Consider the following 19,543-nt stretch of genomic DNA (forward strand, 5'->3'; position numbering starts at 1 on the left):
ATGACTACTGCAGTCTCAAAATTATTCAACCCCTTCATGACAAGCATCTTCAATACTTAGTAGGGCACTCTTTTGCTGTTGTGACCTGCTGCAAACGTGGTGCATAGCCAGACACCAGCTTCTGACAGCATGCCTGAGGAATCTCAGCCCATTCCTCATGAGCAATGGCCTCCAGTTCAGGAATATTCTTAGGTGTGCATTTTGCCACCGCCTTCTTGAAATCCCACCGGAGATTTTCTATGGGGTTCAAGTCAGGCACTGGGATTCTTTTGACTTGGCCATAGGTCTAACTTGCAAACACCAATCTCAGCAAACTCCTAGCCAGTCCAGGTATTTAGACTTTAAACTTAAGACTGCTTCTTCATTGATCCCAATCTGGGAAATTGTTTTGCTGCAGTAGCAATGAACAAAAAACATACAGACGACCATAAAATATATACAAGAATTTAAAAAAGTAAACAAAAAAGTGAAAAAAATATGGACAGAAAAAGCAGCAGTGAATACAAGATAAAACTAAATGTAAATGTAAATATTCTGTAAAAATAAATAAATTGGCCTGTTGTAATGTCTCAAGCACACCTGAACTAATAAGGCCCTTGATTAGTTGCATCGGGTGTGCTTGAGACAGGGGGTTGAATAATTTTGAGACTGCAGTAGTGATTAAAAGTAACATTTTGTGTTGAATTTGGATTAAAAAACATGGTAATAATAGTCTTATTAAACAATTTCAACTGTTCTTGTCTACTTTGTTTATTGCAAACAGCTGAAAAACTGTTGCCAATAAGCCTAATATGCAATGCAATGGGGGTTGAGTAATTTTGATTGCAACTGTAGCTTGAAAATCAGACTGTTTCTTTTCACTTCATTCATTCAGCCTGACATAATGGTCATGTTAGCTGATTCACTGTTTAAAGAGGGGAATATTCTGGGGGGTTTCTTCTAAACCAGTTTGTAGCAATGACTTATCTGTCCCACACACTTCACTTCCAGCCAACATGGATGCTGCTGAAACAGTTACTACAGGAGTAAAATTATGATTAAATGCAAGGCTATGGTCTCTTATGTGTCAAATTGTGTGTAAAATCAATATTAACACTGAAATCCTTAATTTGAGGTGACCAGCTGTATGCTTCATGTAGCAGATTGTGATTGGCCAAGTGAGATGTCAGTTGAAACCTGAGACTCCAGAGAGTAACTGGAGACAAGATGGCGCCAGTAACAGGAAAAACACAGAAGATAACCAGAAGAAAAGCACATCACTTGCTAATCTGAAAGGAGAAAACATCTTTCTTTGCATTATTTGCATGTTTTGTTTTGTTAAATACTTTTACTGCTGTGGATCATCTGTTCTTTGTTAATGTTACCAGACCATTACTGATGGTGTTATCCATATGTTGATCACTGAGAGACGTTGTCAGTGAGTTGCCTCAATTTTAATGATGAGTGTTTGTTTTGGTGTTTATTTTGTCTCCTGTTGTGATTGTATCTTGAAATGGTTAGCATCAATCAATTCACGAGAACCTTGGCTTTCTAACAATGTATACCACGAGTATAAATCTGAATGTACCATCTGTTTCAATACACGGGAAGAAAAATAAAGAAATTCTTGACTGGCTGTCAGAACGGTAAGAGGTTTTAACATTTATAACACAGAGCATAATATGATGATAATAGTCTTATTCCCTCCTATGAACCTCTAATTGGTCAACTGTTTCTCCGAGGGGTGGGGAGACGGCCTTCATTGGGGACAACATTGGAGAAATCTGAGATGTGGGCAGCGATTCAGGCGTCTGGGTTGTATGTTTGTGTGTAAAGTTCTTGGTGGCTACTGGCTTGTGTCAAAGTTTAGAATGAGAGGGATATATCCCAATATGTAACTTATGGTTATTTTGGCACAATGTTTTTGTCAGTCGCATCAGTTAACTACACAGCAGCAATACCTGACAGTAAGTTGGTGCAAATTACGAGTAACAGATTTTCAAGATGATCCAAAAATACACGAGAGCCTTATCATACACAAATGTCACCCAGAGAACACGCCAACATGAGCTGTTACAGCAGGAAATGTATTTCCAGGGCCTGCGTTCCTGTGCATCTGCATATCCTCGATGGGTAATTATTAGGCCCAGTGGAGCATGGCTCACTCAGAGCCTCAGTTAGAAATAGCTGGTAGCCATACCAACAGAAAGAGATGTGTGGTTTTATGACAGATGAGGTGAGCAGGGAATAGAGAGAGCACAGATGAGAAGCAGAGAATGGAAAAAGATGAGTATAAAGAAATAGACACAGTCAGACAGACACACCTGGCCTGCAGAGAGAATGAAATTGTTCAATTTTTAAAACTGCTGGAGAGGTCTGGACAGATAAGGTAAATGAAAATCTTGCTCCCCAACAGCTTGAGCAAGGCACTTGAAGGGTGACTTTACCGATTTTCAACCAGTTTTGTATCATTATGTGTGGCTGGTATGTGCAAATGAGCAATGTTCCCTCCATGTTGCCTGCAACCAGCTCCTCGCTCATTGTTTCATGTCATCCGTCTGACTTTTTTTTGTATGCCCGCCTCCACAGATGCATGGAGTATAGAAGTCAGACGGCTCACGACACTTAACTCAAGTCAAACTGTCAAACTAGGCAGTGCTGATGAAAAACGATTCCAGATTCTGTTACTGCATTACCTATTTCTTGCCTAAAATGTTGTCAAAAACATATTTTACTGTACTGTTTAGCTGTAATATGAGAAGGTTTGTGACCGGGCCACCATTGCTTGAAAAGGATCAGCCCAGCTCGTAGTTCTTCAGTGGGAACACTGTGGTCTGATGCAGTGCACTCTTGTTGTAGGTTTTCTACCTTTTGAGCAAATTGAATACCACAGCCCTTTTTCTCTGTTTGCTCTGGTCATGTAGCACCAATTTCACAAATATTTGTGTCTCTCTACTGCAAAGATCATCTTTCCAGCAGTGAAATACTTTTGGAAGTCCCAACAACCTGGTTGCTTAATGACTAATAGTTGGGAAGTGTGACTGACATGACATTGACTCACAGGTGTCACTATATATCACATCATCTGTATGAATAATGAAACTGAGTTTTGCTTACACAGGCATCACTTCCACACTCAGAAAAACAAAACTTTGCTCAGGAAGTCTCAGAAAGTCACAGCTTCTACTGTAGATCTGAGTCAGATTCTTGCAGTGGCAATCCAGCAGACTCCATTATTCTGACTGGTGTAAGTGCATCTCAAGCCTAAAACTTAAATTAAAATTAGGTCTGAGAGAAGTTAGAAGGCCAGAGTGGGGGGATCGGACCCTGGCTGTGATGATGAAGATCATTTCGGGAGCAAAAGAATCCATCTGGGACCGGATTCATGACAATAAAATAGAAAAATAAATAAATGATCAATGAACTCAACAGTGACACAGTCAAATTCAGTATAGTGTAACGACAAAAGTGCCAATCCATAAAAAATGTCATTTTCACGCCAAATTCAGTGTAGATATTCCTGGCGTTTTGGACATTGTAGTAGATATACTGTTTGACTATTAAAGGTCAGGTTTTGAGGTATCTCCCCGCACAAGTGTTTCTGTTTGTCACCTTCTCTGACCACATGATCCCAAACACATCGCCAACACACGCAGCAACACTACAGTGAGGACTGAGGGATGGCGGGAGGCCATATTTGCAGCCTCCGCTCCCAGTGTGGCTTCCCGGCAACTCAGGATGTTGCACTTTCCTCAATTATCTAAGCAGCCCACAATTTAGCACTCAAAATATGTGATAGTTTTTGTTGTGCAGTTTCACAGGTGATTTAAGCCTTTTCACTTTCACTTTAAATGGTGAGGAAAATATTTTGATAGCACGTGGGATTGAAGAATTTGGAAGAAAAATACTGTGAAGCACAGAAGCACCAGACCTGCTTGCCTTGTGTTTTTTGCAGAAGGTGAGCATGGAAAAAGCTTACTGAGACCTAAAAAATAATATTCATATACTGTATGTTGAAATCATTCAACTGTTTGCACTTACACAGTCCTGAATGTGTAATACAGGTTGGATTGGTCAGTCCTCACTAGAAATTCCTCCAAATTTCAGGTATTTATTATAGTGCAGTACAGGCACATTATTCATCAGATGGCATCCTCTGAAAATAAACATTCAAGAGGTGTTTCTACATTTTCGTCCTCCCCACCTATATACATGAGAGATGGAATAATATTAGAAACACCTCTTATCATAATGAATTCAAGCATAACATCACCACTAAATATGACCCCAGTGCTAAAACATATAACTGAATAAACACCTTTAGTGTCAACCAAAACGGAACATATTAAATAGCCATAAAAGTAGACATTATGGCAGAACAGATGTGTTGGATTGCATTAGTTTGTATAGACGTAGTTAACAAAGTAAAGAGTGTACAGTGTTCTGACTGGAAATGAGAGAGGCCTGAAACTTAACAGTCATATTTGAACACTTGACAGTGGCGGTCCATGAACACAACAGTCAAAGTTGGCCCCTCCTCTCCAGCTTCCTCTTGGTTGCATGCCTACAGTCTGGCAGCTGTACTCACTTTTTTTAACCCCTTGGTCCTTAATTTTTTTTACACTAAGACAAAGATAAAGACAAAGTTTAATCCACTCCTCACATGTTTGCTTTAGAGAAAGTCAAAGCTTGACAGACCTGCCGGTGCCTTGTTACAGTTACTAAACTATGTCTGGACAGTTGCTATTTGAAGGGGTTACTTGACAACAATAATCCATGTACACTCTGTAAATAAAGTGCTATCCAATCTCAAAAGGTATTACGGCTGCAGATATCCTACAGTATCTGTCACTTCATCCAGGAGTGCCTGAGGCCAACGGGAGACAGGGAAGCTATGGTGTCAGGCTTGGTTTGTCATTATACCCAGCTGGATATCCTGCCTTTGCACTCATGCCTCTATTCACGTTCACAAATCTCTTCCTTCCATTTTGCTCCTGTGCTCTAGAAATCTTCACCAACATTCAGGGAATACTAAAACGCTGAGAGGCCAAGCATGATCAAACACTGCCTCCCAACTTTTTTCTGATGTCTTTTCTGTGTTTTTAATCACTGCTTCACACTGCAGTACTAATTCACTGCACACCCCTCTTCTCTGTGGTCACTAATAACTGCATTGACCCAGGGCCTAGATTATTCATTGTCTGAACCACTGGTATCACAGAGCCAACAATTAATGGGTATGGCAATACCGGTGGAATATGGTGTATAAACAAAATTGACAAAGAGAACTAATAATAATAATAATAATAATGAGTTAATGACACAAATTCTCCTGTGGCTGCTTGTCTATCATCACTGTGTCCCTGAGTGCACCATTTAGCCCCCATCTGCTGCGGTGGAGCTGCGCTGTTTGCTTTTGTTGAAAACTGTGGTGTTTCCAGTCAGCTTCAGGATGCTTAATGTGCAGGTGGAGGGAGTGCCTCACAGAAATACAGCATGCGTACAAAGTCGAACAACCCCGAATAAATAAAGGCAAAGAAAGAACATGATAATATCCCCCTTAGAATTGCTCCACCCAGGGTTTCATCCAATTTTTCTTTCACTCATACAGTAAGGCTGGGTTTGATAGGTTAACTGGGTTTGTTATGTCTTTCTAATGCTTCCTCTTCCTTTTATGTTTCCTTCTTTTTCTACTTTTCTTATTGATTTATTGTTTGGGTGCTGTACTGCACCTTTTGACTTTATAGCAAAATACTGATTGCTCATATAAATGCTATATATGAAGCATGATTCAAACTATGCTTCGAGTTCTACACATCTGGAGTCACTGTGAGGCTGTATTTGGGCACAGGACTACTTTGAGCTAAATGCTAACATCATCATGCTAACATCCTTGCAAGGACAACGCCAACATGCTGATGTTTTGCAGGTGTAATGTTTACCATTCACATGCTTAGTTTAGCAAGCTAACAAACAAACAGCTAACAAAGTACTATACGGATGTGGGGCCGATGAGAATGTCATTAGTTTTGAACATTTGTAGCCACAAACCAAAATATCAATTTAAAAAAACTGACCTGCTGCTGGCGCTATGTGAAATATCAGGGGATCAAGTTGAATTAACACCTCTAAACTAATTTAATCATAAATATATTATTATAAGCTTTGCAAAGGTAGGGCCTCTTGCAGAACTGTTGTATTGGATTGCATTAGACTCTGTGTTAACGGTACAGTATGTGTCTATGACCTGTGGATATCAGATGTTTTGTGAACTACTGATAAAACTCTCCACTGAAGATACAGCTGCCTGGAGCAATACCGCTGTGAGGATAAACACAGAATAAATAATACATCAGAAAAATTTGAAAATGGTCAAATGATTTTTTCAACGCGCAGAGGGTAGTCCACTGCTGCTGCTTGTCATTTGTTCTAAAGGAATAAGCATGGATTTAAATTAAGCAGGAAAATTAGCTTGTAATCTGTCTGCATTCAGACCTTTTCTCCACTATTATCAGCAAACCTGCAATTGACTGGCAAATTTGCGATTCCCTGCATTCACAGGCTTTTTTCGCTGCAAGCGCAGCAAAAACTTCTGGATCCTTTGCTCAATTAATTTCTCACTCGTGTAAACATTTTGCAGTCATACTAGAAGAGAACAGCTGCAGCATGCTAAATAAGCTACTGCCATGTTTGGATCATTCCAAGTTGTGCTTATTATGGTAATATACAGTAATAGGCCATTTCCCTCGCACTGTGAGAGGGAAAACACACACACACACACACACACACACACACACACACACACACACACACACACACACACACACACACTGTGTATACTGTACACAGAGTTATGGTCTGGACTCTAGAAGCTACACAAATGCAGAAATATGCTTACACACTCTTTGCATGAGGTATATAAGTGTATATAAATGCAGCTTTGATTGGCATACGAGTGTTTGAATATTGCTAAGACAAATTTCACATGCCACTACTTGCCACCAACTGAAAAGATATTGCATTATGTCACTGACTAACATAATGCATACTAACTATGCATTAGAAGCACGTTTTCACTTCACCTTCTGTTTGTACAGACACCAGTCATATGGCGCACTCATGAGTTAGTACAACAATACTAGCAACAATGTTTTGGTTCTTTATTAATATAGGACACTACTTTAAACATATCAATAATGTTATAATAAAGAGGAAAACCTTTTTGAATTACACGTGTGGGGCTCACTTTTTCCTAAATTTTCTATTAAAAAAAAAATGAAAGAGCAAAGTAAACAATCGGCACATGCGTCGCTAGCATCGTCACTGCACTCCCGTTTTAAATTATTTATCTATGTAAATATGAATGACAAGATAATTTTAATCTCTTTAATGAAATATGTATTTGAGGCCTGTGGCAAGAGAGGACTGCAAAATCTGAAGCGAGCATAAAAGAGTAAAGCACCTTTGATGTGCAGATGAAACAAAATGTCTTGTTTGGCGGAAGCGCTGTTTTTCTCTGTTTCTTTCTTTCTATTGCTTTCACGCGCGCGCACACACACAACGAATAAGTTTCATTAACATTTAGGACAAGGAAAAGTCATGTGCTTCATCAAAACACAAATCCCTGTAGTTCTTTTAAAAGGTGCATCATATTATCATTAAACAATTTTGTGTGTGTGTGTGTGTGTGTGTGTGTGTGTGTGTGTGTGTGTGTGTGTGTGTGTGTGTGTTCTGGAGGTTTCATGAAATGTCAATATAATTTTCATGGCAGACATTTTGACTTGTCACAGCAGGAAAAACACATTAACATGAAGAGCAAAACATTAATTATGACTCAGTGACCCACTAAGCCTTCCAGGTAGTCAACACGCTCAATGTCCTGAAACTGAAACAGCTAAATAGCAAAATCATTACCATGATTTTATCACATCTATGCTTTTCTTTCAATGGCATGGAAAAAACATTTGCCACTAAAAATGTGATTGTCTGATATTCTAACCCAAGTCTAAAACTCTGTTGTTGAAGATAAGATACAGTTAATAATATAAGCTTGCTTAACTGATCTCTGATCAGTATCTGTACAATCAGTTAAGGTCATCTTAGCAAGTTTTTTCAGTCTAATGAACGCTGCATTAAATAAACTATTGCCCTTTTTTTTCTACACCTGCTGAATGAATGTGAAAGTCGCTGATGTTGATGAAACCATCTTTACTGATGTCTGACATTGTTTATAGGCCACAGATGGACTTCTTGGCCGGAATTTGAAGTGTCAGTGCTACTTGTCACTAAAGGTGAGCAGGCCTCTTTCAAAGCTCTTCTTAAAACTCACTTTTATTTCATGGCTTTTTCTTAACTGAGGGTATTTTTGTAATTATTGAAATGATTTAGTGTTGTTTTATATTATATGTTTTGATTTTTTTTCTACTTTTATTATTTGGTTTTACTGTAAAGCAACCTTGTTTTGAAAAGGTGCTCCATAAATCAAATTATGTTACAGTGCTGAACACAATAGCTGAATTAGCTTCCCAGTAAAAATGTGATTTTTCAAGGTTTGTTAGAGGCCGTTTGATGAAATCAGTCTGGATTTTCCCCATGACCATTAAATCAGGCCAATGCATGGCTGTGTGGGAAACAGGAAGTTCAAACAGTACTTGTAGTACTAAAATTAATGAATAAAATATGTACTTTTTAGCATGAAGCAATATAAATATGAGTTGAACAGTCCACATGCTGACACATGTTGGTGTTGGTGGATTTCAGTCTCAGTGTTACCTGTTCACTCTGCCGGAGGTCAGCTTTTCTGACGGGAGATGACACTGTACAAACAGTGCTCTGCTCTCATGATCATGTATGCATATATGCACACGCACACACACATTCTGACATGTACACGAATTATTTTGATCTGAGTGGTGTATGTGTTTGTGTGGCTTTGGGTGTGTTTCCTGTGTGCTTGAGTGGCCTCAAAGGGAATATGTAAATACGACAGTGCAGTAAACAAAGACTGACAAGAGCCTTTGAGGCTATGCAATCTGATACATTCATTACTAGTCAATGTTAATTACTCTGTGCCTTACAATACAATTCAGCCTTTTTGTGTGATACCAACATACACAATGTAGTTGCAAAATCAATCAACACCAAGGCCTCTGCTGAGATCAGGGTTGCTGGGCTGTGCAACTATTTTGGCACTGAGGAAAAAGCTTCTTCAGCATCCATTATGCAATAAACGGCTGTTAGACCATGTGGGAAATTTCTTTATTCTTTATTACCACACATTCAAAACCAGCACATGAATAAAAGCCACTAAGAGTCCATGTCAAGGTGTCATAGTTAGCTCAGCAAAATATAAATATGGTGTGTGACATGAGCATATTTTAGTGAAGACTTATGGCGAATGAATAGGCCCCATGTTTGAATCTTTATGCAATATGTACTGCGTTCATGTTAAACATTTCCACTGAATATTGTCTGCTGTCCTCTGCTTCTTCACTTCCACTCACACACACACAACCACTCTCTGAATGGTCATTCATGTCACCTTCTCTCTCTCTCTCTGTACTTTCAGGAGCCTTTTTTTCCCCATAATTAAAATCACAACGGCTGCTGCCTAATTAAACAAGCACTCGATTCAGGAAGATTAAAGCCATTACAATTAGCCAGAGAAGAGAGAACACGGAACAAGAATAAAATCCACTCTTATGCATTCATATGCCATTTAACCATGGGGCAAGATTTATGAAATCAGTTAATAATACACAGTCACATTGTGGGGACTCACCTCCCTTATGGGGACAAAATGCAGGTCCCCTTAATGTAAATCATTCAATTTTAGGGTGGTATGTTGTGTATTTTTGATGCATACATGGTGCATACATTTAGGTTGTTGGGGGCAGTCAGAGAGACAGATAGTTCAACAGCCGACTGCTGCCTAAGATCCTTTCACTCACCTCTTAGTCAAAGATTTATTCCATTTTATGTGTGTGTGTGGGTGCAAAGAGGAGCAGAGGACTGGTTGAGACAGACATGAAAAACAAACACAGGCTCTAAAACATTCCTCCATTGGCTCAGCACAGCTTAGACAAATGTCTTGACATTTCCAAGCACTGAAACATGAATCACTCTTCATTTCCGCAGATACATGAAAACAGACTCCACTGGGTGGCACATCTACCAGGGCAATGCATCACTTTGTTTTAGCGCGTGTGTGTGTGCATGTGTGTGTGTGTGTTGCTCCTCCACCTAACTCTCCCTCAGAAGGTAAAACAAAGCACTGCACAACTGTTCCAGTAAAATTTGAAAAGCTGGTGATCAACAGTCAAGTTCACACAAACTGCTCACACTGAAGGTTAATATCTGACAGCGTTTGAATGTCAGGAAACACACTCTTTCATCAAACTGTCATGTGAGAGCACAGAAAGGAACTGATCCCAATATTTAACTCAGGAAAATGTCAAAAACAGTAATAAACATGTTACATCATTAACAGCCACATAATAAAGCCCATGTGGAAAGCCTGATGACATACTGCTCCACACAGAGTTGTGCTACTTTGGTGGCTGTTGATCATTTCAGAAGAACGCTTGCCGTACATGCATCCTATATGGTGGAAATAGCAAAACCAAAACTTTTTGTTGCAGAGTTGTTGTCCTCCACCATGAGGAGAGCTTTATTTTTGGAGCCTTTAAAGACAGATTAAAGGCCACCATAAGAATAAAATTTGGCAAGCAGTTATCTCTCTCCTGCAGAGAGTCTCAAATTAAAAATGAATAATTTGGCAAGAGCTTTATTTCAGTTTCTAACCATGCTGTATAAATTCTCAGTTAAAAAATAAATGGTTTGATATTAAACTTGTAATAACATTATTGAGGTTCATGCTCTCAATATAGAGGCTTAAGGCACACTTATATTTGCACTGCTTAAGACCCCTTAAATAAGCAACATTAACAGCACATGCACTCCGAACACACACACGAGTGTCAGAAAATGTTCCTGCAACAGTTTTGCAACTGTGTCATCATCGGGGGTTGTGCTGTAGGGAGAAACAGACATTTTTGGTATGCTTCAATTGCACTTTTACTAATACAATATACATTATTTTCACTGCATATATGAGGTATACATGAGGCCACTCTTGCACATCCCTGATGATGACCAGTCAAAACATCAGATCAATGCCGTGAAGAGGTATCAAAAGAGAATGTACTGGACACGGAGGAGAAGCCCAAAAAGGAAACCTCTTGCAATCAAATAGTAATACTAAAACAATAAAATAAGGACGAATGAGAAAAGGTATAAAAATAATTGAGATGAGCGGGTTAAAAAACTGAAAAGCTGAAAAACAGCTCATGAAAAGTTGATGTTTTGGAGATGCATGGTTTTCACAAGGTGTAGCTGAGGTTTTAGAGGTGCACTGAGAGGTGCATACTACTGTAGCTCCTCTGCAAGCCTCTTTGCCCTACAGTTACCCAGAAAACTCTTCTTTTATCCCCACATGGTTGCATAAAGCGATCCGTATCCAAGCATAACATCTCCTCTCTATGTGCTTCCCCAAATGTAACACGAATGCAAATTCAGACATTTCCTTGAGCGAAGATGTTATTTATTATCTGAAGGTTACAGTATTTAGAAATGATGAATATCAACTAAGAAAGAAGACCCAAGTTGTGATAAACAGGAATTATTCTTTGCTTAAATGATAGCTTGATGGATGAGGGCCCTCTCTCTCAACTTCAGTTTCATATGTTAGACACTCAACACTTGAAGTAATTCATTCCCTTTGCTCAAAATTCAGCTAACGATACTTTTAAACTGTAATTAAGCGTCAGATATCCACCAATACTACTACATGGTATCAACCTGTCATACAATTCAATATTCCTCTTAACGTTCTCCATGGTAACATAACCAGCGCTCAGAGCCAGCAAGTCTCACCACATGAAAACTTTAAACGACTTCACCTGAATTACACCAGAGCTCAGCAGACTGACTGATGATGACGACCACGATGGTAATGGATGATAGAAGTATAAAGACAGATTACAGGATACTCCATTAACGCTGCATTTTTCTCAGTGTGAAAGCACAAGCGGAGGGACACGAGCAGTAATTTGGGTAATTTTGCACCGCGCTTCACCCTTTTCTTTAATGACAATAATTATCTGTGGAAAACATCTGTAGGATGTGCTGTCTCCTTCTTCCTCTCCTTCTTTGTCTGTCAGTCAGTGTCTTGCTAAATCACCAATGTGTCTCTTGTTCTTCCTCCTCCTCATCCTCCTGTCTTCTCACTTCTTAATGCTCTCTTTGACCCTCACTCAGTTTCTCTCAGTTTTATGTCCTCGTCAGTCCATTTCTGTAAATTTCTCAGGACAAATGAAGCTAAAATATTGGGCTCTATCTTGACTCCCCTCTTAGCACAGTGGGCTAAGTCACATTTGGAGTCAGGGGTACTTAGGCAGTGGGAAAATTGACTGAAAGTCTTACTCACCCCAGTGGCTTCTCCAGTCGACTGGCCGGTGATCCAACAATCTCCCCAAGAGTACAGAATGTCTGACCCAAGAAGTCCTGGAAGGGAGGAGGGAAGGAAAGATGGAAAAAAGGAGGAAGGAAAGGGGGAAAGGGAGGACAGGTTGATGTATGTGAAGTTGAAAGAGAACAAACCAGAGTACAGTCAAACTTTTGGCTAAAAGAAATGCTGGTTTTTGAGCATCACCTTGTTTGGGAATTGGGATAAGCCATTGATTGCAGTGGTGTCACCTGAACACTTGTTATATTTTGCTTACAAATGACAAATTACATTGTTTGATGGCTTTCTGTCCGCTGTGCGCTGCCCAATAATGTGACATCACATCCAGTTTTGGTGAAAAATGTAAACCAAATGCTGCCGTACTGTGACCATGAGGGCTATGTATGCATGGTGAGCATGGCTTAATGCTGTGGTTCCCCACAGGTCTGTCCTCAGGCCCTGAATATTTCCTCAGACATCAGGTCACGGTCCATGTGTACAAACCAGCAGACCAACTTACCACCCATTCAGTTTATTTTCATCCATCTACTCCACCTGTCAGTGGATTTAAATCACGGAGGAGATGGTGCTAACCGCTGTGCAACTCTTACTCACAAAATTAAAACTTCAATGTCTTAATTACAATTGGGACTTCAGGATAAATGACAGAAGGAGCACTGTAGTCAGAGAGTGATAAAAAGAGTACTCAAAGCAGTTACAACTATTTTGGGCTTATTCAGGTTACTAAAACGATATTTACAGCCTAACTAACTATAACGTTAACACAGAAGGGAAACACTGCTCGAACAGACCCCAGTTGTGGACCGCAACCAACCTGTTGGAAACCACTGCTATAGTGAATCATGGAGGATACCAGACAAATGGGAGAAGATGGCGGTATTCAAAGCAACGTGAACAGTGACAACTAACATGTTTCACAACTGTATTAATGCATTTTTGGAGACAGAGCGACAGAGTTTCAGTCATAAAAAGTCACGCAGTGTCATCCGGCATTGATCTGGTACATTAGACCATTAGACAGGATGGATAAAAAGAAATAAATCTGCGTGTTTGGTTTCAACAGTCTCTTTTTTTCCAACTCATCATAACAAGGATGTGGAACAATCCAAACCAAAGGCTCCTTAACTTTGGCCTTGGCAGACAGGACACACTAAATAATTCAACAGCGGGTTATCGTGTATTTCATTTCACTGAGTCTCTGGTCTGTTATACCCACTGACTCCACTCTGTTACGAGGAAAAGACCAGAAAGTCTCACCATCTTCATTGTGTTACTAAAACTGCTGAAAGATATGATGGAATATTTAGTTGCATATGGTGAGCGCTGTAGAGAGTGCAGAGACGATTGAAAGCAGCCCAGAGCTGGCTTGGCTCTCAGTTTCTTGTTCTGATCAGTGACACCATCCTTCCTCCTGAGAAAAGGATCGCTAATGTGAGGACCCCTGTCTCCTAGAAATGACATTTATATACAACTAATTAGCAACAGCAAAATGAGTTTTGAAGGAAATGTAATCAGATCACATTTCTATTAACATAATGAAAAAATGTTATTAATCAATGTACCTGTGTACGTATGTTTAAAGCCAACATTATTCAGATTTCTTTTGGTTGTGTTTAGGCACTGACAGCACTTGGTTAATGGTAGGGAAAGATCGTGGTGTGTTTAAATACAGAAAAAGTCAGCAGCAATCACAATCTTTCCCTAAAGTTAACCAAAGTGCCTTTATTGTCCAAACCTGACCACGGTCTGGACGAGAACTCTGTATTCTGGTCTCACAGTCCTGCACTTTGTACACCCATCAACCACCCTGACCACCTTCCTCCAGCTATGGCTCCGAACATTAATCCAGGCAGCAATAATATTAGTCGCACGATGCAATTATGAATCCAAATTAGTTACATATACACAGAATTTCTAGGAGACAGGGTTGATGTGAGACAGCAGCCATGCAGTGTCAGAAGTTAGAGAGATGCTGGGACCTACGTTGAATTCTGCGGGCTTCCAGAAAGGTTGGGCAGCAGCAGCAATAACAGCAATGACAACAACAACAACAACAACAACAACAACAACAACAACAACAACAACAGAGCACATCATATACCAACACACAGCACTATAACAGATACCTAGCACTCCTAGCGCTGCTCAACATGAGAGTGAGAGTGAGACTGAGAGTGGAGACAGCGTGCTGCGTCAGAACTAAGACCCCGAGCACACAGGTGGAGTCAAAGCTAGTGATGAAAAAATGCAAACCCTCGTCATCCAAATACATCAAATAATCATCAAAACTGATTATTTTGAACTTTTTTCAATGCTTTCTGTCACCATAGTTTCCAGCCTTGTGGATAAATACAACTTGTCTTGAGTGAAAGAAAAAAGTATCATGTAACGTACATTTCTTAAAGTGGAAACTAACGGATAAAAGCATTGCATAATCAAAGCTTTTCTACATGACAGTGTGGCAAGTTACTGCACAATGCCTACTACTGGAGCAAATCAAAACAAAAGCCTGTATAGGACTCAGTCACAGATATATAGAGATAGAAATTGCATCATTTTCATAGCACAATTACACAATGTGTAAAAAGTCAAAAAACAAAAACAGAAAAAAAAACATGTGCATTTGGATACTTCTATGATCAGGCAATAAAGGGGTTTGCTTTATTCCATCAAGAAGAAACCATGCAGCAGGCCACATCGAATTAAAACATTCACAAACACAAAACCATAAACATTGCCACCATTAGACCACTGATAAAAAAGAGCTCAGCCAATCTAAAATCACTGTGAACATCATATTGCGTAAAGCAATATTCACTTTTTCCATTTTCAGAGGCATTCAAGCCAATAACTCAGATTTCACTGAAGACCGGCCTCAATTTATCTGTGGTTCAAGGTTAAAATACGTGCACTCACATGTTTGGACAGGTCTGGGCTTTTGGAGTCGACATCGTACCTGAAAGGGAACAAAATGAAAGCAGCAAAGCCATTTTACTTCCAAAACCGTCGAGGAGTCTCTTATCTAAGTGGGGAAATTTTGACCGATAGGCCTCTTAAAGGCAAGATTTTAAATGAACCCTGGTGATCTGTCATCACTCAGAGCAGAAAAAAATCAGAAAACCACATTTAATCTAGTTTTTGTTTTTTTTGATGCTGATTTGGTTCGAAGTTAAAAGGACATGGTGTTTCTCAGAGTATGTCTGGAGAAGGGAAAGGGCATGATTGCTGTTGGGGTAGGGTATGAATTTGAATGAAACGGAACAGAGAAAAGAAAGATAACAGAATAAAAGAAAATAAGATCATTTCAATTTGCTGAACTGGAAACCACAGTATGAAAAGAAGTGGGTGGACCTAATGGGAGATCAGAAACAACGAAGGTCAGAAAAATTCAGAATGAGACGAGATAAAAAGAGGACAGGATCCTCATATCTTGTCAGATGTCACTGCATGTGGGGACAGAGTAATTGGGGAAGGGTTCAACAAGACCCATTCTCCTGTTCCATAATAATGAGTGGTGGACCTGGTCTGATTTGCATGTGAATATAAAGCAATGAAAGTGAAGGAAATGGAGCTATGTGATGTACCAAGATTAATCAATAGATCCTGTTCACCTGCAGATTAATCAGAAACAAACAGGCAGAAATGAGCTACAATTAAAAGCCCACAAGAAAATGGTGTTGATAGCCTGCACATACAAAACTACTTGATAGAGCTGCCAAACTGCATCTATTTTTAGAGAAGATAAGACTTGATACAGAATAGAAAAACAAGTGCACATTATGTACAGATTAGAAAAACACTTATATATACATTTACATTATATACACATTTTGATATATGTATGTTTTAAAAAATACCTACATGTTACAAAACTACTCCTGATGTCAGCTGACCTTCACTAAGCTTTAGCCTCAGTCCTTCAGCAGGATATCGAGTATGTGGCCATCAAGTGCATATTAAGAATCCTTAACGGAGGCTCTTGCTTTAAAACGTCAGCATGTGATGGTCGGACACTTCTCTGCACTTAACTGCTTTTTGCACATCTGGTGAGATGCTAAACTGCATCTTGTTGCCTCAGTACTTGTACTTTGTGCAGTGAAAATAATAATAACACGTTGAATCTAATCTAATCTATTTCAACCTAGCATCCTCACCAGCTGATGATCAAGGTAGAAGATATAAAAATAAAACCAAAATGCTTGACAGGCCTGTTTTGTATCGTTACTAAGCTATAACTGGGTGATCAGTGTTCAGGGGCAGAGTTTACAGGAGCCAGTTTCCTAAGACGGAAAGATGGCAGGGCCCTCCATCAGCACAGAGCAGAAAGATACATCACAGTGAAGGAGGACAGGGGACAGGAGAGACGATATGATGATACAACTTTAAGGGAAATCACTCACAGGTCAAAGCGAAGGTTCTGCTTCTCCTCAAAAAAGTAGTCCAAGATGTACTTTCGGACAAAGTCAGGGTTTAGGGTGTTGTCTATCACCTCCGTTCTACCGAACTGTGGAGGGAGAAAGACAGATGGAGGTCAGCAGAGACAAATGGTGAAAGGGGCAAGACAACAGAACACTGTTTAATACACAAATACAGTTAGTGCTGTTGTCTCCCTGCACTTTATCTTTGTTTCCGCTCTTTTCTTCTGTTTCTCAGACTCTGGCTTATTACACATGCATACACATAAATTTACAGAGGCCTGATTAATGGAGGTGCTTTCACACGCTGCTGCTGCTGCTGCTGCTGCTGCTGCTGCTGCTGCTGCTGTGCAGAAGAAACCAGGGGTGTGCTTCCTGCTTCCTTGATCCTCGCTCCTCTCCCACATTAATTACAGCAGGATAACTCACTCATCAACCCCACAGAGAGATGGAGATAAAGGAAGAGGTGAGGAAAATGTGTAGGGAGAGACAGAGAGAAACAACATGGGCGGACTGAGAGAGAAAAGGAGAGAGGAAGAAAAACGGCCAAAGAGGTACGAAGAGCGGGTGGATGAAAAGGGGGTAAAATTAGAGTGGAGGGCTCGCACAGAAAAGGAGGGTGGGGAGGGAGAGGAGGGGGAAAGGCAGTGTTTAAGGCCTCCTAATTAGTGGGATTCTCACTCCCAAAGTGCCAAATGCAGGGAAAAATGCCAGAGAAAAGGCTGGCAGAGACCCAGCAATGCCACATGTGTACTGTACGAAAAGCTGATTAAGAGTTTCAAACGTGAGATACAGTACATGATGTATAAATCATTTAAAACCTACCGGACTTACCCCATTTGATCAAAATGAAGTGTCAAGATTTCATTCTTTTTTTCTTATACAGTTATTTATATTAACCACTGGTTTGGCTCAAGCACAAATAGAATACAGTCAGATGGCAGCAGGTGGTGAACGAGTGCAGGGAGTCGTCATTTGTGATCTGTAGCACGCCACAATTCATGATATTATTATGAGGATCACACACCCCAGCTGTTTTGCATGTGTACCCTGTCAGTGCACACAGAGACCAACAAGTATGTCAGTTAGTTTGAGGAAATCACAACACAACTTTATTTAGAAATACGAACCATCCGAGCACACGATAAACCCAAATATTAAGCTGCCAGACTGAGTCCATATTTTACTTGTGTGGTCTGAATTGCTCAATAAATTAACAATTAATGAAATAATGTACAACCAGCTGCTGCACAGTCAACCTGGGGATTTTGAGGGGGGCATTTGTCCTTTAAGCCAGGTTGATTATAGCTCACAAAAACACTGGGATAAAATCTAACGACAGCACGGTATGTGTTGAGTGAACTTTTATTGTGACATTTGGTTTCATTTTTATTCCGCAAAAAGAAAGAACAAACCTTTGATTCCAGCCATTAGTGACTCTTAATAATGTGTTTCTCTAGTTACATTTGTTTTTTTTTCCTTCGTAACTGATTTTAATCAAATTCATTTTGACAAATTGATCTTTATCTTAATCCTTCATTAACTTTATTACAGTTACCGGGTTGGTGATTCATTTCTGGCAGTAATTGGAATCAGAGTATTGCTGTATCGTGTCCCTTGCCTGCAGTGTAAAATAAAAATGTAAAATCTGACGCGTAATATCATACAGCTGTGTTTGAGGCCTGTTTTATTGAAAAGCTGGCGCATCTCCACTTTCAATCAATGTCAAGGAAGCCATTTGCAAGTCAGAGTCGATCTTGTTTTTCCATAATGTTGACGACAGGTAACGTAGGAGTCAATCCATACAGTAAAAAGAACAAATGCAATACATTGTGGGCAATTAGGACAACACAACAGCTATAAAAGCATACGCTTCTGTGCTGTTACACAATGCTCAACACCTCTTTGAACTCTGTTTTTTAAGGTTGTATTTTTCTCTGTGCGAACCCACTGACTGAGGATCTAAATTTAACAGCAGCGAGGGAGAAAAGTAGAGAAAAGGACGCGGATGTTTAGTCTGTGAGCCTCCCAGCCTTTCTGAGAGACCCTGAGGTGTTGATGAGGCTGCGAGCACATGTTAGTAAAGAGGCGGGCGATGGCGAAGATGAGCTCCATAATGTGATTTCCCTGCTGAGTGGAAGAGACAATACTGTGCCGCAGAGTTCATTAGGTACTGCTGGGCTGCTGGAGCTGGCTAATGAGAATTTGGCATGTAGTCCCTGACCCGCACCCTCAACATGTACACACACATGCAGAGTGGCTAGCACACACATACATGGCAAATTGAACTCTTCAGGCTAGCGACAGCTACCACAGAGACCTGCGGAGTCTGATACTGAAATGTGAACATGTCCGTTAAAGAGAGCATGGTGTAAAATAACAGGAGAGCGATAACAGGACTCCTTCATTATCTCTGTGCTTCTTTTGTTCCAAACCTGACAAAGTTTCATTATCTTCTTCCCTGTAGCACAAAGGACCCACAGCTGGGGATTTGTGCCATCTGAATGTCCTGTAGTTCTTTGGCCGCCATGGATTTCTATTCTCCTTGTACCATGTTCTTTGACAGTAGTTGTTGGAGACTTGTGTTCTCAGAGAGAGGTAAATGAAGGTGGTGTGGATTAGA

General features: G+C 40.0%; 1 protein-coding gene across 4 annotated transcripts in view; it reads right to left on the minus strand.

Annotated features, from left to right (window-relative positions):
• Positions 1–19,543, minus strand: part of cpne5b (copine Vb) — a 113,522-nt gene that overhangs the window by 59,504 nt on the left and 34,475 nt on the right. For 2 of the 4 annotated variants that reach the window (XM_070959645.1, XM_070959641.1), the window contains exons 5-8: positions 16,906–17,009; positions 15,422–15,461; positions 14,489–14,503; positions 12,467–12,543 (exon numbers count right to left, since the gene is read on the minus strand). In XM_070959645.1, the coding sequence (XP_070815746.1) occupies positions 12,467–12,543; positions 14,489–14,503; positions 15,422–15,461; positions 16,906–17,009 (236 nt within the window). The remainder of the gene's footprint in view (positions 1–12,466; positions 12,544–14,488; positions 14,504–15,421; positions 15,462–16,905; positions 17,010–19,543) is intronic. The other 2 variants (XM_070959646.1, XM_070959642.1) reach the window with 1 other exon arrangement.

The sequence above is a fragment of the Chaetodon trifascialis genome, chromosome 3, assembly GCF_039877785.1.
Source record: "Chaetodon trifascialis isolate fChaTrf1 chromosome 3, fChaTrf1.hap1, whole genome shotgun sequence".
Taxonomy (NCBI): domain Eukaryota; kingdom Metazoa; phylum Chordata; class Actinopteri; order Chaetodontiformes; family Chaetodontidae; genus Chaetodon; species Chaetodon trifascialis.